This window comes from Leptopilina boulardi, unplaced genomic scaffold (assembly GCF_019393585.1).
Source record: "Leptopilina boulardi isolate dan_hultmark-lab unplaced genomic scaffold, ZJU_Lbou_2.1 LbouV2_161, whole genome shotgun sequence".
Lineage (NCBI taxonomy): Eukaryota > Metazoa > Arthropoda > Insecta > Hymenoptera > Figitidae > Leptopilina > Leptopilina boulardi.
In genome coordinates, this window is record NW_026137709.1 from 186,538 (window position 1) to 209,225 (window position 22,688).

The 22,688-nt window shown below is 29.0% G+C and overlaps 1 protein-coding gene across 6 annotated transcripts in view; it reads left to right on the forward strand.

Moving 5' to 3' along the window:
• The window catches only part of LOC127276942 (neural cell adhesion molecule 2), a 1,005,192-nt gene that overhangs the window by 138,365 nt on the left and 844,139 nt on the right, over window positions 1-22,688 (forward strand). For all 6 annotated transcript variants that reach the window (XM_051297698.1, XM_051297696.1, XM_051297701.1 and 3 more), the window contains one exon: window positions 5,054-5,265. In XM_051297698.1, the coding sequence (XP_051153655.1) occupies window positions 5,054-5,265 (212 nt within the window). The remainder of the gene's footprint in view (window positions 1-5,053; window positions 5,266-22,688) is intronic.

Consider the following 22,688-nt stretch of genomic DNA (forward strand, 5'->3'; position numbering starts at 1 on the left):
GACCTTTTTCATTTATGTGCCTCTAAATGTACTAATGTAAGAGCAATTAGAAGATGATAATAAAAATCGTAATTTCATTTAAATTTATACATTTTTGAAAGGCACAACTGCATTTTTGCTTTAAACAGGTCAATCTATGGTGTGATCGAAACATTTTCATACATATATTTGAACACAAAAACGCCGCTTAAGTATTTTGAGTGAAACAAATTTTATTAAGTTAAGAATATGCTGAAAAAACTTTTTTGGAGACATTCCCCTCTTTTTTCTCAAAATCCTGACGTGCTAAGCAAATTTGGGTGCCAGAATCGTGTTCAGAGGACGAAAATACTTTGGAAACCACTCCGATATCAAAAATAAAAAAAGTTGAATTTTTCAATATTGTATGTAATTTATTAACATTAAAGAGTTTTAAGAGTTAAACATTGACGGCGTGAGCTAAAAATGAATCACGCATATGAATTTGTAGTACTAAAATGTACTTAAACGTGTATACAAAAAGACATCAATGTGCCTGCAAATTAAAAAAAGAAATTTTCTTTTCTTGAAAGTTAAAAGTTTCGTGGATTTACCCATTACCTCACAAGTTTTATACGTATTTAAGGTATATTACATTTTGTGTACTGCGCATGCGTTATTCTAAGTAAGGTTATTCAAGTTGAGTGGGGGAAAGCCAAGATGGTTGCTTGCTGGTGCACCATCAGCCTATCAGCATTCATTCCCACGAGACATTTCTCGTGGGAATGAATGCTGATAGGCTGATAGGTGCACCAGCAAGCAACCATCTTGGCTTTCCCCCACCCAACTTGAATAACCTTATTCTCGTTTGTTTTCAATAACCTATTGGGATCTGACATGGGGGCGGGGCCTAAAGCAATATGGCGTAAATTGGGTAACACTTTTAGTGAATTTACATGGGAATAACATGGGATGCAATAGAACAAAATCGTTTAAAAAATATTGCTTAATTTAATAAATGTATAAGTGAATTTTTTTAATACAAAATTACTATTTAAATTCCTATTTACAAACATGAATAAAAATATAAAAGAAATCTTATTTTTATACAAATGATTTTCTCAAATCCAGCGATACATGTGCAAGAAAAGTATTGTATTTTCCTTTATATTTCATGTAATTATATGAAAATTTATAAATGTATATATTTCATTTTTCATTGTAAAAGTCTGTTAACAAGAAGTGAAAAAAAAATTTATTTATCCGTTTTTACAGTGATAAATTAACTTTCAAAATGTTCACATGCACGGGTAATATGAAAGATTATATAACCTCCAAATTTTAAAATCTTAAACTTACCTGGCAAAATGTAATCACTTCTTTTGAAATGCAGAGAACATACTCTCATAGAAGGCTTTATACTGTTTATTTTTAAAGCATTTTTCCAGGCCTTTAATTGATCGACTTTCAAAATTATCGAACGTATTTTTCACATCCACTACTCGTTGTTTTGGTTTCGGAAATTTATGGAAAATTACGCTTAAATTTTTCACTACAGTACTGCCACAGCCTCTCACAGAACACTTAATTCTGCAGGAAGATTTCTCACGCGGTAAAAAATGTAGCTTCATTCATAATGATAAAATAATTAACAATGACAGCGGAACTACAATTGCAAGTGACACAAACAGTTATCCAAAACTAGTTACATTTTTCAACACCAGATGGCATGTGTACGAATGTCAGATCCCAATACACTCTTGCCCGTATATGCCTACACTTTTTTGTCCTTTTCTAACTCACATGTTGTCATGGCAACACGTGCGTTAGAAAGGACAAAAAAGTGTAGACATATCTGGCCAAGAGTGTACAATTTCTTTAAAATTTAAATATTTTGATATATTTGAACTTTTTTTATGGTTTAAAAATAAATAAAGTCGGAAGACCTAGAAGCAAATTGTAGGAAGAATCAGGTTATCTTCTAAAAAAATTATAAATGAAAGAATGTAGCGTTATGTGTTAAGTTAACTTCACATTTATTTTTGTATTGAAAAAATCAAAATATTATAACTAAAACGGCAAAATTATTTGCAATTATTTTTTAAAAAATATTAATGCAATAATTTTGTTGCATACCTATGACTTTCAAGACGTTCTACAATTATATTTTTAATAATTTAATTATAAATTAAGTATTTTGCACAATTTTTATCGCCTATCTTTTTTTTCTTAAAACTCAAACCATCCCAGGAAATTTTTTTGTGTATTTTTGTAAATATTTTCGTTTTCCTTTCATTTTTAAACGTATTAAAAACCTTCTTTTATAACGGAAACAAATTATAACCTCCAAATCTCTGACAGAAATGGACAAAATGTACTATACTTGAGTTTTATACGGTTTTTAACGTATATTACGTAGAAAACGTATTGTACGTCGAAAACTTCAAGTTACGCGTAACTTTACTACGCTGGTCTTAGTTCTCATGCTACAAATAATCATCATGTTTTTGATTTCAACAATACTACAATTTTAAATAATGAAATAATTGAATTTAAAAGAAGATATATCAAAATGATTTATATTTAAAAAAATATCAAAAATTCTGTTAATTTTAACGCTGATACCATTTGTCAATTGTTAATTGTTAATATCTATTTTTTTATAAAAAAGCCATTGGATCTGAAGAGGACAGTATATGCTGTCGACACATGTTGTCCTTAAACAATAAATTTCTTTAAAAAATTGTAAACACCTGTTTTCCATAAAGAAAGGCCTCTTAAAAATTTAATCAATTTATTGTGCTCTTTGAAAGATTTTTTACAATTATGTTTGTTGAATTTTATTAACAATATTTTGTTCAAAAAGTTAATAAACAAATAAATTTTTTTTTAACAAACCATTATTTAACAAAAACACAAAATCAGAATTGTAGAAAATCTTTCAAAGAGAAAAATGAGCCATTGTTTATAAAAATTGGATAAAAATTAAAATTGATCATTCGCTTAATTAAAATCATCATTCGCTTACCTAGGGTTCCGTTCACGATTATTTAAATTTAAATATTTAAATATAATATTTTAAAGGGGTTGGCTATATTTTATGTGAAATCTCCACATGAAATTAAATATGTGTACCAAGTTGCAGCTTCTTGGCTCCAAAACTGTATAAGTTAAAGCGCGGAAGGATACGTTTTTCCGAAATTTCGAGTTTTTGAAATATAACAATATTCAATTCAATTCCAATCGGGTTTGCTATAATTTTCCTTTAATCTACTTGTGAAAATATGTATGTATACCAAATTTGAGCCCAATCGGTTAAAATGGCTAGATTTTATAGGGGGGGGACAGGATTTTGTGGACGGACATGAGTGAAGCCATAAGGGTTCCGTTTCGGTTCACTGCGTGAACGGAACCCTAAAAATTTCTTAAAATTGACTTTTTTCAACTTCGCGTGTGGTGATTCATGTAATTTTTAATTGAATTTTTGTGACTTCAGACTAGAGAATCAACCCCCACCCCCTTCATCACAGAACGTCACAGAACAACCAAACACTCCCCCTAAGCGTGTGACGTAATATTTGAACGATCCCTAAATGAAAAAAGTGGGTCGGATCGGGCTGTAACTTGTACAGAGTTTAGCCCTATGCCTATGGGTGAGTACTTTAACCACGAAGTATTGTTAGGTTTTTTATAAAACTATAGGAGAGAAAAGGGTTTGAATTTATTTGAAAAATTTAAACAGTGAATTTTTGAAGAGTTATAACTTTTAAACAGAAAGAAAATACACGTTTTTAACTTTAAAAAATCAAATAATAAAGACCGATCTTAAAAAAAAGTTAACAAAATTTTTGATTGTCAAAAAAGGGGCAAATTTTGAATTTTTGACCCATTATCAAAATACAACATTTTTCCTAATTAAAAAGAATAAAATTGACTTAAAACTCGTTATTTGGAGGTTTTTTGGGGTCGCTGATTCTGAATACGGTGTCAGTTTATTAAAATTTAAAATGACGAATCCAACACGGCGGACTTTTTTTTCAAAAATCGTTCGAATTCGTTTGAAATTATTTACTCGGGGGTTTCCGGGGCCGCTGATTTCGAATTCAGTGTCAGTTTTTCAGAATTCAAAATGTCGGACCAATATAGTGCATATTTTCAAAAAAAATCGTTCGGATTCCATTGCTTTATAAAGCTCTAGCATGCATTTCAAAATATGTGATATGGTCTACTAAAAGGAATACTAGGTTAAAAAAATTGATGTTCTCTTTTTAGCGATTCTGATAGGAAAAACACACTGTTTAGGAATCCTTATGGTACACTGAGAAAAGGGTTTGGTATTAACAACCAAACGTTTGGTTGGTATTTAAGCAACCAAAAATTTTTTGTTGAATCAACAAAATTTTAGTTGTCCCAATCAAACTTTAGTTAGGACAACAAAAATCCTTTTTTTTATAATTTTGGTTGTGTCAAACAAATTTTGATTGAGACAATTAAAATTTTGTTGATTCAACAAAAAAATTTTGGTTGCTTAAATACCAACCAAACGTTTGGTTATCAATACCAAACCCTTTTTTTAGTGTACGGTCACAGCTCGGTTGTCTGCCCGCACGCAGGCAGCCGAGCTGTGACCGCTCCATTAAGGGGTTATGTACCTTTATGCGCGTCAAAAAAGAAAAATTTAAAAAAAAAACTTTAGCCGTTGTTAAACATTTTTTTAAAACGATGTTTATTTTACCGAATAGTCCATATTTCGATATACCTGTATGTAAATTTTTATTGAAAAATATTAATAATTGTGAAAACTGTAGACCTTGCACTAAAACACCTTTTTTTAATAGTTGCATGCAGTGACTGTGATAAGTCAGGCCTTTTCATTTCGAGCGTAAGGGAACACCATAAGTACCTGATTATATTTCTGGATCGGATTATTAAATAAAATACAGCAATCTTTTCGGGACCTACTAATGGTAGGATTTAAATTTTCACACGGGTCGGAGAAAATATTTAGAAATTATATTACTACAATTTATTTCATTTAAAAAACGTCAATATTAATTTATATATTACAATTAATAGATAACTTTTTTCATTTTAGCATTGATGCGAGAAAGGGAAATTTACGAAATGCTGTTCACTGGGCCGTTAGTAACGAACTTGGAAGGAAAACATATTTTCAAGTTGCTGATGGTCATAGAGGTAGATTAAAATTGAACAACGTTAAATTCATTGACCAAGGGATATTTAGATGCAGAGTTGATTTCGTAAACTCACCAACTAGAAACTTCAGAATCAACTTAACTCTTATTGGTACGTACATGTTACCATTTTCTCTTTTTCATTTATAACTTTTTTTCTATCGATAATAGAGATAAAAGTAAATCCGACGTGCTGAAGAATTCCCATAGGGGTCAAATTAAAGCTTGAACCCTGTACATTACGAAGGTGTAGCGATATTGGCAACAACAATATAAAATAGCTGCTTAAAACTTGTTACTCAAAGATTTTTGGGGTCGCTGATGTTACGTAATGTAACATAAATATTACTTTATAAATTTTTATAACAAATAATAATAATTTAAAATTTATATTTTAAATTAAAATTATAGTTACAAAAATTTTATTACAATTTTAAGCCTGGATTCTCATCCAATAGCTTGGGAATTGATTTTGATTATTTTATTTTTATTGAATTTTCTTATAGATAATTAAAAAAATTAAGGAAATACACAATATAAGGAGTAAAATTTGTTAGTCACAACTATATAAAGTGACGTTAATAAATTTTGGAATCAAAGCGTTAAAATAATTTGGAATCACATAGGTAAAATTATACAATTTTAAAGAATAACCGCCAGCTTTAATACGGCAGTATTCTTTGGAATTGGAAAAAAAAATGGTAAAAATTCGTAAAAAAAAATGAAGAAAACTAATTTACATTTTCTTTCTATTGGGCCCCACTGACCCAACCCTTAGGGGGGGGGGTCGGAACTTGTGGGTGTTCCTTTAAGGACACAGATTTCCAAAAGTAGGGATAAAATCTGAAAGAAGGGGAGATATTTTATATTTTGCATCTTTTTACAATTAGATTAATTTTTTGTTATAAACAATAATAATTTTTATTATAATTTGTTATTAAAAATTATTATTTGACTTAATTTACATAACCTTTTTTGAATTTTGGTTCTACAACGATTTTTAAGAATAACACATTTCTTAGATTTAATTTATTTATAATTTTCTATAATTAATGTTAATTTTAACTAATTTGTATAATAACTTAACCTAACCTACAAATTATAGTTGTAATTATTTGAAATTTTAATTATTTATTGTTAAATATCAATATAATTTAATTATTGTTAAATTGTATTAAATTTTAATGGTTTATTTATTAATTTTATATTTTTTATAATTTTTATTATTAATTTTACTTATATTAATAATTTTGAACAATAATTAATTATAAATTTCGACAATTACTAGTTTTTATTAAAATTTAATATAAATTGTTGAAAAATAACATTTTAATTATTTATTAATAATAATGAAATTAATTATTAAAGTTAATTGTTATTATATTAATTGTTATATATAAAAATTTATATTATTTCTAAAATATTTTATGCATGCATTCATACTATATATATTTTCGGAACCTAGACAAATTTTATTACAAACAGAAGGAAATCTTGGCGACAGGGACTCTCGGACCTGTCGAAAATGAAAGGAGAAGGACCCCAGCGGTCGACGTCTGGAGGATGCAGTTGTAGAGTTTTTTTCTTTTAAAAAGATAAGGGACGTGGAAAAATTAAATATGGAAAAAAAAATAAAGTCGATAAAATGACCAGATGTAACACTGATTATGAATATGAAATCAAATTTTATAAATTTAAAATATCGAATGCAATTAATTTAGAAAAAAGTTGTCCGTCATATTGCATCCGCCATTTTGAAATAAAACCTTGATTCAAATATAATTTACAAAAGAATTACATTTATGAAAATAGAAACGAATCTTCCCTATTGAAAAAATAAACGTGGAATTACACGTGTAAATAATACATACTTTGAATTTAAAAGTAATTTTTTCTATAAAGTCCACGTGTATTTGATACTTTAAAACTGTTTCAAAATTTCAAAAATTGTTACACGTGGAACTAGTCATGTAATCGATACTTTGATATCTCTCGAAAATGTTATGAACTTCTTACACGTGTAACTACACGTGGAGTTTCAGTGAAAAAATGACTGTTAAGTTCAAAGTATGAATTACACGGGTAAAAAGTTCATAAAATTTTTGAAAAATATCAAAGTATCGATTAGACGTGTTTAAAAATTTCATAACATTTTCAAAAAATATCAAGGTATCAAATACTTGTGGAGTTCTGGTAAAAAATTTAAATTTTAATCAAAATATCGAATACACGTATAATTAAACGTGTAAAAACTTCATAAAATTTTCGAGAAGTATCAAAGTATCAAATACCCCACACAGCACAATATCTTGCTGTAAGCTTCCCTTGAGTTTAAACCTAAGATTCGTTAGCTTACAGCGTAAGCTTCAGGTGAGATTAAGGTGAGCTGCAAATGTCCTCTCTACCGTAAGCTGCAGTATAAGATTGTAGTCAGCTTACAGTTAATCTTACTATAACCTTACTGTAAGCTACCCATAAACTTTCTATAAGCTTTGTGTAAACTTATATTATTATTAATAAATGTTTATAAATAAATTAAACAGTTATTTATGCGCAGTAGTTTAATATAGCTTTTACGACTGCGCAGTAGATTTTAATCAATTATTCCCGTTAGGGTTGTATATCCTACATCACAATATATATCATCTGGTGTGAAAAAAATTTTTAAATATTAATAAATAATATTTATTAATATTAATTAACAGTAGTGTAAGGTTAAAGGAAGTTTACATGAGGCTTACAGTAATCTTACATGGAATCTTACATTAAGACTACACGAAGCTTACAGTAAGTTTACGGAAAGGTTACGGGAAGCTTAAAATAATGTTATAGTAAGTTTAACTGTAAGCTGACTACAATTTGCAGTAATATTATTTTATTTTTAATTAAATAATTTTTAATTTTTATAAACTACCGTCTGCCAACTTAAAATTCCTATATGAAATCCTATATTGTTTCCTTTATATAATTCTATGTGAAATTTTACATAAATATTTCAAAATCTACATAAAATTCTATATGATTGAGAATTCACGTGAAGATTTTTAATATGATTCCATGTCAGATATTTGTAATAATTTTTTATTCAAGAATCGAAAAAAGATTTGATGTATGATTTGATAGAGAAAAATTTCTGGTTAAGAATTGAGCAATGAATTTTGGTAGGTTTTTTTTGAGAAAACACGGAGGAAATTGACCAAAGAAATTGAAAGAAAAAATGTGACGAGAAAAATTGTAGGATTTCATATAGGAATTTTCATAATTTATTACCTAAGAATACGTTTATAAGGATTTACATCAAATCCCACTTCAAACCCAAGCAGCAGGGTATATTCCCTGAATATCTGTTGAATACCACAGTGGAATATTCTCATGATCTTCTAGGAAAATCAAAATGTCCGCATCATGGGAATATTCCATAGTGACATTCAGGGTATATTCCAGTGACATTGAGGGAATATTCCTCGGTGACATTCATGGAATATTCCAGTGACATTAAGCGGATATTCAGGTGATATTGTTGAAATATTCCAGTGATATTGAGGGAATATTCCACGGTTACATTAAATTTTTTTTTAAATGTGTTTTTAATCTTCCTGCTTATTCAAATAACAATTCATAACATATTTCTATTATTTCAAAACTTAAAAAAAATTCAATATAACCGTGGAATATTCCTTCAATATCACTGGAATATTCCTTTAATATTACACTCAATGTCACTGGAATATACCCTGAATGTCACTGTGGAATATTCCCATAATGCGGACATTTTGATTTTCCTGGATGATCATGGGAATTCAGGGGGGATATACCGTGCTGCTTGGGAATCATGTCTCAATTTCCCATATGATTTTTCATAAGATCCTATATAGTTTCTTACATGACACATAGGATTTTATGTGGATTTTAATATATGAATTTATGTGAGATCCTATAAAGATCCTACATAAGAATTTTCAGTAGGAGGCACGCTTTTTTCAGAAATTTCTAGTTTTTCGAATATAACTATATGCAATCCAATTCCAATCGGGTTCGCTATAATTTTCCTTTAATCTAATCGCAAAAATACGTATGTATTTCAAGTTTGAACATCCTAGCTCCAAAACTGTAAAAGTTAAGGGGGGAACACGTTATTTTCCGAAATTTTGAGTTTTTGGACTTATAACTATATTCAATTCAATTCCAATCGGACTCGCTATAATTTTCGTTTAATCTACTCGCAAAAATACGTATGTACGTCAAGTTTGAGCTTAATCGGTTGAAATTGTTAGGTTTTAGAGGCGGGGGGCATGATTTTGTGGACGGACATGAGTGAAACCATAAGGGATCCGTTTCGGTTCACTGCGTGAACGAAACCCTAACAATAATCCTTTAGTCACGCTACTAAACTTTATCCACATTTTCTTCCTTTCAATCGGTGAAACACATATTTTTCTCAACGATCTCTTCAATACACTCGTACTAGTTCTAATACTAACAACTCTCACCAATTCATGCGCTCCCTGCTGCAACTCAACCTAGCTGCCATCGCAAGGGCGGAAGGTTATCATCCTTAAGGGTATGGTATTTAATTTTTTTTTGCATTTTTTTTTATTTTATTAAATAAATGTATAATATTTCAAGAATATTGTGTAAAAATTTTAAGCCGATCGGAGCAAAATTGACGAACTTATAAACATTCAAGTGTTGGTTGCTCCGCGGGCTGTGTTTTCGTATATTTTGAATTTTGTTTGTGTTTAACCTTTTGCGCACCCCGGTGAAGCGAACGATGGAAAAGGGAGCATAGCATTTGACGTCACTGCCATGCAAAACTGCTGAAGTCAAGTGAGCTACTATTTAAAAATTTTAATGGTAATTCGCTGACTTCAGCAGTGAATTGCACGTTCATTATACACGGAGAGAAATATCATACTATATTCACATGAGCCACTGTTGCTTTTTTCACACAACACTATTTCATGTAAAAATCGTTTATCACGCAAGATATTTTTTCATGAAATCTTGTGTTTATTGCATGAATAAACGTTGTGTGAAATTAGAAAGACATGTATACTAATTCTGATTGATCTGTAAACTATAAACGCTTAAGAAACATGATAAAATTGCCTTCCTTCTCTCTATATAAAATTTGCTTGAAATCCATGCGCTTTTCGGATGGATTTCAAGCAAATTTCGCATTGAGTGGAGGGAAGTATTTACGACATGGACTTGAAGCAAATATAGTACATGTTCCAAACTTTTCTTGCATAGAAATCTACGACCCAATAAACACATGAATTTTGTGTAAAAAAAACACGTCACAGGTGATGTGAATAATGAGTGACACAACCCATGTGAATATAGTATGATTTTTCTCTCCGTGTACATTGTATGTAAACATATGATAAAGATTGCCAGCCGGTTATTTTTCAACGTTTGTATTTACAATTTGTGATTACCAAACTTGGATATAATTTGTGGCAGTGAAAAAAACAATTTGTGAATTGTGTGGATACCAAGTGATTTTATTACAGGTGAGTAAAATTATTACTTTTAATGTTATATCAAGTTGTAGTTGATAGTGAATTGTAGGTTATAATATAGCGTCATTGCAAGTTTTTTATTTCATTATTTGTTTTTTTCAGTTTTTAATGTTCATGTGACTAATATAAAATGTCTTTTATTTTTAATATTATGTGTATTCCTCTGGCATTTTTGTTTTTTTTACCAAATGTGAATTATATTTTTAAAAAAGTGATAAATGAAAAGAGACAATTTCTTAAATGTTTACTTTTGTATAGTTTTACAATTTTCTTTTTCGCAAGTTTAAAAATAAAACTAATTGTAAATTAAAAATGTAATATAAATAATATATATAAGTATAAATTAAAACACAAAACTAAAGTAGGATATAATATAAAATTACAAGACAAAAGTTTACAGATATATACACACAACAATAAAATATAATTCACATGTCTGATTATATACTTAATAATAAATAATAAAATAGGTATATTTATAGGTATATTTTATCTTATATAAAATTTTACTATATTTATTAAATTATTTAAAATTCCTTTAATTCAATATATTGAAAAATGCAATTATTCTCAAACTTTTGGTTAAAATTATTTTTAGAATTTGTAATATAAAATCTTTTAAAAATAGAAAAAATCAAAATTTTCCATTGCAACTTTTCAAAAACTATATTATTCCTATTAAATGAATCTAATTGTTATTTATCAAATTTTGATTTTTTCTTTGTTATTTATCAAAAAGTGTTAACTAAAACTCTCTAAAAATTTTAACACTTTTAAAAAATTAAGTAAACATTCCTCTATAATTTAATTGTTAAATTAATATTGACAAATTAAAATTATTTCTTTTAAAACAGTAATTTTAATTCTCACAGAATTTATTTTTTATAATATTTAATATTCTTTAAAAATGTCAGTAAAATAAATGTACTTTTTGTAATATGAACGACCAATGTTACAAAATTTTAAAATAATTTTTGTTACAATTTCTCTTATAAATTAGACACATTAAAAGTTAACAATTAAATATTTTTCACTAATATGTGTAGAAAATTAATATTCAATTAATTTTTAGAAAGTTGGAGATCCAATATTTATGATTGAAGAACTTGGTGAACGAGGTAGGGAAGCAGGTCAACGCTATCAGCGCCCCTGGACTTCCATAAAAGTTGGAAAAAAGTGTTCCAGAATTTTTGCAAGTGTCATGTAAAGATTTAATTTATTGAAATGTGTAAGAATGTATGCGTGTATTTTGAAAATGGCTTAAAAAATTTTTAAGTGCTTCTTATAGAAATTTCCTTTGCTTGAAATTGCGAACTTAAGAATATTGATCTGCAAAGATCAGAAAATTAAAAAAAAAATTTTTTAAAGGAATTATTTTTCGTAGGAAAAATTTTTACGTTTGAATTATTGATAATTCAAATTCAGTTCAAATATTTGTATGTAAATATTCTTTAGTTTACAGTTTGACGAGAAGGACATTTCTGGATCTGTATGCTTTGTATCTTTATTCCTACAAGCTTGCTAAAAATTTTACGGCAAGGTCAAAATATTTTTATATTAATATTTAAAACAGTTTATCCTGTTGAAATGAATTTATTTAAATTATTAATTCTATTACAGTTTGTGTTTAATAAAATGTTTTATTCAAATGTAGTTGACATAAAAATTAAAAAATTATTCTCAAAAAGTCGCATTTTTAGAGAAAGTATTTACTATAATAAGGTAACCATGTGATTTTTCAAATATGCTATTTTATTAGTTTTAAAAAAAAGTTTAAAGATCAGAGCCTTTTTTTATACTGTTTTTGACTTTTTGATAAAATTTTATCTCAATCCAACAAGTATTTTGTGAGCATACCAAAAATGTTTATTCTCAATTAACAATTACGACCTCTTAAAATATTCTTCTGAACTCAAAATACAAATTATTAAGTAGTCAACTATGGGTGTTTTCGGCATTCACTCAGAGTTAACTCTAGAGTTAACAGTGGTGCTCAATGATATTATCTTTGAAAATTTATTTACCTAAATAAAATAATTGATTTTCTATTTTCATCACCCTGAGTTTGAAGTTAGTTGTCCTTGTTTGCTTACTTTTTTTAATTTATACGTATTTTTTGTTTTTCATTTAAAAATGGAACATATTTTTGCTACCCATAAACGTGTTATTTTTTTAAAGTTTATAATTTTCAAATTTTTCATTATTTCCCTAACTTTAATTAATCTGAATTGTTTTAGAAACTAGATTATTTATTTTACTTAAAGTTGTTTTTTATAAATAAAAAGTTAAAATAATTTTTAATAAAAAAAATTATTATGTTTCAATTTACACTTTTCAAAACAAACAATCCGTTCACAAATTTTGTCGGCCATTAAAGGTTATGACTGACCCTTTTTCTTTACTCTCGCAAGAAAACAGAGTTAACTCTGGGTCATCTAGTAATTAATTTTTGGGGACTTTTATGAATACTAGAAACAAAAAATTTTATTTTAACATTACATTACTAGAATAAAAGGCCCGTTTCACATGTTGTTACAATTGCAAACCCTGCGCCAATCAAAATGAATCGTCTATGCCAAATTGCCAATCAACAACGTTCACAACCAACAGACGAACTGAAAATCAAAATTTACATTTGAGCACCACTGCTAACTCTAGAGTTAACTATGAGTGAATGCCGAAAACACCCAATATGTTTACATTTTAATAAATTTCAAACTTTAAACTTAACCGCTTTTAGAAAAATGGAGCAGAACTTTTTTATTTGTATTTTTCAGCTATGTATGTTTTTAAAATATTTTTAATGGCTACTTTTCCTAATTCTGATAAATTTTGTTGGCTTAGTTGCAGTATTTATACTTGAAAGTTTCTTCTCTTTTCCTTTTCTACATTGGCTGGGAGATATTTTTTTTGTTGAAATTCTGTAAATTTTCCGATATAAGTACTGTCTGTATAGAATAATTCTGTTATACTTTTACGTACGATCTTGTTAAAAGCGTATGTTTGCGATGGTGTTGAGTAAGTCTAATTTAAATGGACTTGTAAATTTCCAAAATGCGATAGTAAGTATTATATCGTTCTTGATGATGCACGTAATCTACGTTTTCATAGATTTCCGCGAAATATGATGCAAGTTGTAAAAAATGGCAAACAGTTTGCCAAATAGATTTTTCTTTAAATTGCAAAAATTTTTACGTTTGTGAAAAACATTTTCTTGAGACTGATTACGTTAATCCAGAAAAACTTCGATTAAAATATAATGTTGTTCCATTTAATTTTCTTGAAATTGCTAATGAAAAAAACCAATCAGTTCAAGATACAGATTCTTCAAATTCTGCTTCTTCAAAACAACATTTTGAATCAAGTAATGACCCACAGTCTTCTGAATTTTCAAACACCAAAAATAGTAGTCTAAACTTAAATGAAAATAATTTTTCTGATAGTTTTTCAAAAGATTCAAATGTTGAAGAAAATTTTTCTGACAAATCATTTCCAAATAATTGCTCTTGCTGTGATCAAAATAATAATTCTCAAAATAATTTAATTTTTCAAGATGGAGATGAGGCTCCAATAACATATGAAATGCTTAACGAATTGTCAAAAATTCTTTAAGAACCCTGGGAGGGTTTTTTTTTATTTTTGAATTTTTTGTAGCACTTTGAAGCCAAAAACCCGATTTTCTCTATAAAAAATCAGCCGGGTTTTGGCTTCAAAGTGCTACAAAAAATTCAAAAATAAAAAAAAAACCCTCCCAGGGATCCCTAGAAAAACATCTCCTTTAACAAATCCATTTTCATTCTTTTGTTTTAGATGATTCTATTGCGAGTTACAGTGAACACCGCAAAATAACTTTTTTTTTGGGAGCCAGAGGAAATGTACTGTCACTCGATCAATTCTCAATATTTTGCAATGAAACTTTGGTGAAATACTGTTCAAATGTTGTACTATTATATAAAAATTTAATAAATATATTAACTCTTTCTGTATAGCCAAAAAAAATTCGTAAAAATATGCATTTTTTTCATGGAATTAACCTTACCCCCCCTTAAAGCCCACATTAAAGTTAATAACAAATTATCAAAATTAAAATCAAAATTAAAGTGTAAAGATACAGAAATCGAAATCCTTAAATATTTGCATAAAAAATGTATTTTTGCTATAGATAATGATTTAAATGACGTTACGAAACAATTTATCGAATCTCAATTGCGAAATTCTAAGAGAACACCGAAACAACGTTCATTGACAGATGACTATAAAGCTTCTTTTCTTTCTTGCTATAAGAGAACTCCAAAAATGTACAATTATTTGAGTTCACATTTTACTTTACCGAGCACTCGTTTACTTAAAGGCATTCTATCAAAGATCCCTCTTAGTACGGGAATTAGGCAGTGTGTTATGGACAACTTAAAGCGCAAAGTTGAAAAAATGCCTCAAAAGATCGGGTTTGTTCATTAATTTTCGATGAAATTCATCTCCAACAGGTTTGAATTATGATCAACCTAAAGAGAAGGTTATTGGTTATGAAGATTCAGGCCATTTGGGCCGTTCTATTCAGCCAGCCGATCACGCTTTAGTTTTAATGAAAAGAGGTGTCGCTAGTCCATGGAAAAAAGTTTTATCTTATTATTTTACTTTAAATTCTATTCAAACGGACCATTTAAAAAATATAATTAAAAACACAATTTCAGAACTTCAAAGTATTGGTTTAAATGTTGTAGCTATAGTTTGCGATCAAGGTCCTACAAATAGAGGTCAACTGTGCGCTAAGACCAATCAGACAGCTGATCAATTTTACTTTGTTGTTAATGACAAAAAAATTGTAACGATTTTTGATGTCCCTCACTTACTAAAAAATACTAGAAACGCTTTGCATTCCTCATTAGTTCAAATAGGTGAGGGTAAAAAGTCTGTGTCGCAGCCGCACAGTTGAGTAGCACAATGGCAAGTTGTATTGAAACTTGTGTTTTATGTAATCAATTACCTTCAGAAGCTCTTTATACTGCAGAATTTGTTTAAACTACTGATAATTTATTCGATTCAATGAATGGAACGGCTGCAAATGGAACTGTCGATAAACCATACCTATGTGCAGTAAGTGAAAATAGTCCTCACTTGGATCTTTAGGATAAATAAATAAATGATATTCCGCGGTGGAAATTTTGGAAACAAGTTGCAAATGGAAAAACCCAAATCCTTGAATGGAAAGATTGTGTAAATTCTTTTTCATTTTTAAATGGTTGAGTAAATAACATGCTTGCATTTAAATATTTATGGTTAACTTTAAAAGAAGAAGGTTCTTCTCATTTGCAAATTCGTCATTTTAATCAAGATCCGTGTAAAAATTTGTTTTGTGTTATTAGACAGCATGGTATATCTAATACAACCCAAACTTGTCATCAATTTGTAGATGCATTAAAAACTGTCATTATTAATAATATTTCTCATTGTCAGCCTGTTAGTTCTGAAAGTAATTACGAAGATGATAATTGCACACCGTTAGATAACTTACGTGAATTTATTTCTGGTATTTATACAGAACCAATCGTTCCATCAAGGGTAGTGGTTTTACAAACAGATAATCAAAATTTTATTTCAGAGTTGCATTTGTTATCTTCTGAAGATGCTTATGGTCTTCAGACAAGTTGCTGATTAATCAGGTTGGTGTTACTTTGTCAAAACTTAGGGTTTTGTGTCAAGCGATTAAAGAAAAATATTCCTTTTTATGATTTGCAATTTATTAATAACAATATATAATTACAATAACACAGGCCAACACTGATTTTGGTGCGGCAAATGTCAGACCTGTTTTTGATATGTTTTTTCATGCTGAACACAAATCCGTAAACAAAAAGTTCCTATCAGCTCTAGTTTTTGAGAAAAACGGGTTTTAAATGTTCAAAAATCGCGTTTTTGGCTAACTTTGAGTACCTTTAGCACTGAAATATAAGGTCGTAGAACCTTCCACTTGGGCTTAAATTGAGGCTTAATGTTTCAACTATTATCCCCAAAAATGACCCATGTTGCACCATAATTTCAAAGTCATTTGTTATCATTTTTGATTCGCAAATATTAATTTTGTAAAAGTTTGAGCGCGTACCGCTAGCAAAGAAAAAAGGTGCATAGAACCTTTTATTTGAACTTAAAATAAAGTTTGAATTTTAGACTACAAGCCCTAAAAATTATATTATTCAGTAATAACCTCAAAATTGTTGGTAACTAGTATTTAGCTACAGAACTTATTTGATAATATTTAAATAACTCTAGTCAATAAAATCAAAGGTGAGTGAACCTTCTTGTTGAGCTTCAATTCAATTTATCCCTTGATTGTAGTTCATAAAAATTACATTGCTGCACCTTAACCTCAAGGACTAGATGTACGCGCACAAACTTTTACAAAATTAATATTTGGGAATCAAAAATGGATAACAAATAACTTTGAGGTTATGGTGCAAAATAGGTCATTTTTGGGGATAATAGTTAAAACATTAAGCTTCAAATTAAGCCCAAGTGGAAGGTTCTAAGACCTTTTGTTTCAGTGTTAGAGGTACTCAAAGTTAGCCAAAAACGCGATTTTTGAACATTTTAAACCCGTTTTTCTCAAAAACTAGAGCTGATAGGAGATTTTCGTTTACGAATTCGTGTTCGGCACGAAAAAACCTATCAGAAACAGGTCTGACATTTGCCGCACCAAAAAAGTTTGCTAATTTTGTTGGCCTGTGTAATACTTATAATTGATTCGTTGAAATTTAGTAATGTAACAAGCAGCAATCAGGATTACAAATATGTGTCTCTGGATGCGTTGTTCTACAAATAATAAATTGTTACACTTACACAATTTAGATTTTATACGACAGTGAAGAATTATTTAACTCGAACAAAAGAATTATATTGTTTAAAATAAAGAGAAATTTGTTTCTCTTTTACAAAACTTTTGTAAAACTCACTAAACTCGCGGGTTTAAATAACGAAGTTTAAACAATTACAAAACTGAAGGGCCGATTCTCAGACACTGTTCGGGCAAAAGCTTGTCCGATCAACTGACAATTTTTATAGAAAAATGGGGGTTTATATACTAATTCATTGATGTATCATACTTTGCAAAAACCGCAAGAATCACGTACAATATCTTAATATAGCGCAAAAGTCACGTATTCTTGCCAGTTTATATAAAACATGTATAAAGTATCAAAGTTCTTTTTATTATTATGTCTATGAATTTAAAGTTCAATTTAAATTACTAATGACAATCAAAACTATTATATATCTGCATTAGTTTTCCTATTAATTATTAATTAGTTGATTGCAGTCACTTAGGATGTATAGTGATCGACAATTGGTATTATGAAAAATAATATTAATATCGAGTAATGATCAATAATATTATTGAATTTCTTAATCTACTATATATATATACATATATATATATATATATATATATATATATATATATATATATATATAACACATCTGCTTTATGCAAGTCTTCCGCATTCAGAGGTGTTATATTACATTTATCTTTCACTATTAACATCGTGAATGACTCATATGTATGTAATGACCTTTATTTAAAAGAGATAATTTAATTTGTTCAACATCCATTCTTTTAAGAATTTTTTGGTACCGGGATGTAACAACAACTTTTTTTCTTATTCTTTGTAGAAAAAAAGGTTTACGTATTTTTTCATTTTTTTAATAAGTGCTCAAATTTTCGAGTTATGAATTTTTAAAAATCTGATATTTTCCAGTTGTTTTGAAATACAACCCAATTTCAATGTCATGTAACTCTAAAAGTATTGAATTTAGGAATTATGACCAAGATACAAAAAAGATTCAGTTTTTTATCGACTTTCAAAATATACTAACAAAAAAAAAATTTGAATTTGTTTACAAAAAACAGCAATTTTTTATAAACAAATTAAATTTTTTTAAATTTAGGCGTGATTTTTATTTATTTTTACACACAAGAAAATAAGAAGAAAATTTTGCAATAAATTTTGGAGTGGGCCTGATGATCTTTTTGTTTATAAAATTTGTTTTAAAAAAAAATTTTAAATTTTTTCGTTGTCTTTATTTTTCAAAATAAAATGTATTTTAATTTGCATTTCTATGAGTTTACTAGTAGATCCTAGTGTCAAAAACACTTTTCATTTTGAAAAAGAAAAAAAAAAGTAAAATTTTTTTTTAAAACAAATTATATAAACAAGAGGATCATCAGGCCTACTCTAAAACTTATTGTAAAATTTTCTTCTTATTTTCATGTGTCTAAAAATAAAAAAAGTAAAAATCGGACATGTGAGAGTTACACTCTCATTACAACCGAGGGTTCCGTACTCTTATACCTAAAATTTGAAGGGGTTAAAGTGTGAAGGCCGATGGAAAAATTCTAATTTTGCTTAACTTTTCTTTTAATGTGAGCATGAAAACACATAAATAGACACATAGATCGAAAACTATCAGTTTTTCCTTGAAAACGGTATGTTCTGAGCAAATCTCCAGATGTATACGTGTGTGTATGTCACAAAAAATTGGGTGCAAATCATCTCAGAAACGCATATCACATTTAACTTTCAGACTTTTCGAGCAACAATGCTCAATACGTATTTTCGGGAGTAGATTAAAGGAAAATTATATCGAACATGATTTGCATTGAATTTAACATAGTTATTGTACAAAAACTCGAATCTTCAGAAGAAAGTGTGTCCCCCTCCTTTACTTTCAGAGTTTTGGAGCTACTATGCTCACATTTGGTATAGATACGTATTTTTGCAAGTAGATTAAAGGAAAATTATAGCTAACCTGTTTTGTATTTAATTTAATATAGTTATTGTACAAAAACTAAAAACTTCGGAAATAAGTGTGTTCCCCTACTTTACTTTCAGAGTTTTGGAGCTACAATGCTTACATTTGGTATACATACGTATTTTCGCAAGTAGATTAAACGAAAATGATAGCGAACCTGTTTTGTATTGAATTTAATATAGTTATTGTACAAAAATTCGAAACTTCAGTAGAGTTTTGGAGCTACGCTGCTCTAATTAGGTATACATACACATTTTCGCTAGTAGATTAAAGGAAAATTATAGCGAACCCATATGAATTGAATTTAATATATGAGGCAATATTCCTGAAATGTCCGAACTGTCACGTCACCGTAACTTTTACATTCATAATTATAAGAATTCTTTTAATCAATACCGAATTGTATGTCTCTGCGACAAACACCCGTGCCTTTGTTACGCATTTAAATGCCTTTCTCTTATGTAAACTCCCGCCCCATTATCGCGCGACTTAATGTATAAATGACCCTTGCGTTTTGTATCTTCCTATGTCTATATACTGTATTTCTAAAACATAGAAATAAAAGCGAGAAATCTTTTAATTCCCCCCATGTAACGAACACCTGTGGTATCATCACATTAGAAGAACCCTCTTCTTTAACGTTTAACTGAGAGAGAAGGACTCAACATCGACTTCCAAATTAGGGTGAAAAATATATAGCACTACTGTTTTACGAATATTCAGTATAGAAGAACTCAACTTTGGCTTCTAAAAAAAAGGGTGAAAATATATAGCACTATTCTCTTATATCGAAGGATTCGACATCGGCTTCTAAAAAAAGGGGTGAAAAATATATAGCACTATTCTCTTATATAGAAGGATTCGACATCGGCTTCTAAAAAAAGGGTAAAAATATATAGATATATTCTCTTATGAATATTCAATATAAAAGGACTACATTTTTATGGAGAAACCAGTTCTTAAATTATCTTCATACGTTTAACATCAACTTCATTCTTGGTACCAGTCGACGTCTTCCAGTTCAGAAATTACCACCGATACCGCCAGTTCTCAAATCATCTTCATACGTGTAACATCTACCAGTTCAGAACTTTTCATCATACACGGTACCAGTTCACATACGAAATCTAGTACAAGCGTTGTTACTCTGCTCGATTTCATACTCAAGTTCGACTTAGAAGAATCTCTGTGTCAAGTGTTAAAAATTTCTACGTCAAGAAGAGCTGATTCAATCAACTGAACTCCGGACCTGTGGTCATCACCAAGGCCCGTCAACCTTCCTGTGAGCTCTTAAACTATACTGGTACCAGCCCTTTTACCTGCCAAATCAGAAGACACCACAGTGGTCCTTTTTCATACATCTTACATCTAAATTTTCAAGGTAAGTTGTAATACTTTTTATCAAAATCCTTCCTAATTCCTTATAAAAATTTGTAGTAACCTTTACATTCCTTGTTGCAGTGGAATGCTGAATTCCCCTTATTTCAAGAATGGTTGCTTCAGGATACTCTCTCTCAAAGATCAATTTTATAACTCTAAATGTTTGTCTAAATAAATTTGTAATCTTGTCATTAAAAATCACTATTCTCTTTCTTTCCTGTACCCTTAGCTCAGAGCCTTCTGCTCTGTAAATGAAACAGGAATTCACTGAATCACCGAGCGGCCACAAATAAAATAAAATATTATTTCTTTAGTTATTTCTCTATTTGAGACGTAACAGAGGAAATATAATTTTTGGTGCATCGGCCGGGAAACAGGAAAGAGAATATAAATTTAAAATCTATGCACTAAAAATATAATTTTTGGTGTATCGTCCTTTGTGAACAAGAAAGAGAATATAAATTTAAAAACTATGCACTAAAAATATAATTTTTGGTGTATTGTCCGTTGTGAACAAAAAAGAGAATTTAAACTAATAATATAAAAATCGATGCATTAACAGTATAATTTTTGGTGCATCATTTGTTGTGATAAAAAGAAAAGAGAAATTTAAAAAAAAATCATTTTTCCTTAAATAATTTCAAATATATAAATGAGAGAGAAAAATATCCTTGAACCAACAAATCTAGAAATTCCTTTATTAATTTTTTTTATTTACACTCATAAACACAAATCAAAATTCTAAGTGAAAGTGATACAAAAGTGAAATAAAAAGCTTAGTTATGTCGTTACCTAATAATCAACAAGTATCTCTTCGCGACGCGTTAGAATTAGTGCCTGTGTTCGATGGAAAAAATATTCCAGTAGTTTCATTTATAGAAGGTTGCCATGAAGCAAAATTAATGTTGCCAGATTCACCCCAAGTGGAGGAAAATTTAGTAAAATTAATTCGTGGAAAGTTAATAGGAGAAGTTAGAAAATCAATATCGGGAAATATTTTTAAAACAATTTTGGAGTTAGAAGCTCATTTAAAGAAGATATATTTACCAAATAAAAGTATCTATCAATTGCAAGGAGAGTTAGGAAATATTTTTATGAAGGAAAGTGAAAGTGTCATATCGTATGCGAATCGAGTAAAAGAATTATCGGATCAGATTTTTGACTCATACAGATTATCGAGTAAAGACGGTAAATTATCCAAAACAATCTTAGAAACTTTAGAAGTAGATATAATATCTTGTTTTCGTCGAGGGCTACGTCCAGAATTAGAAATTCGAATTCCAGATTGCATAACTTTAAAAGAAACAACAAACAAAGCATTAGAGGCAGAACGAAAATTAAATGCGGTTGTAGAGCTAAGAAAAGAAAATTCTTGTAGGCCAAATAATGCAAAAATTACATTTGCTAGTGCAGATATAATAGTATGTCAAAATTGTAATGTAGAAGGACATACTTCACGCACTTGTCGTAGGTCAGAAAAAAATCAATACTCAGCACAGCATAGGTGCCAGCGCTCCGTATTCCGCATGAAGCAGAGACCACCTGTCTATTATCTAAGAAGAGGGATGTCCCCCTCGTTTAGTGAACAAAAGCATTCCCCTTTACAATTACGATTCTCGGGTTTTCCCCAAAATTTACATAATAGAACAAACTCACAATTTCCAAATAAAAATGATTTCCGTACTAATCAACAAAACAGATTTTTTAATGTTACTTGTAAATATTGCAAAAATCGTGGGCATGTTATTAAAAATTGCAGAAAAAGAGAATATAATAATTATAATCAAGGTCAACAGTATCGATCATCCACTTTAATGAACCAGGGAAA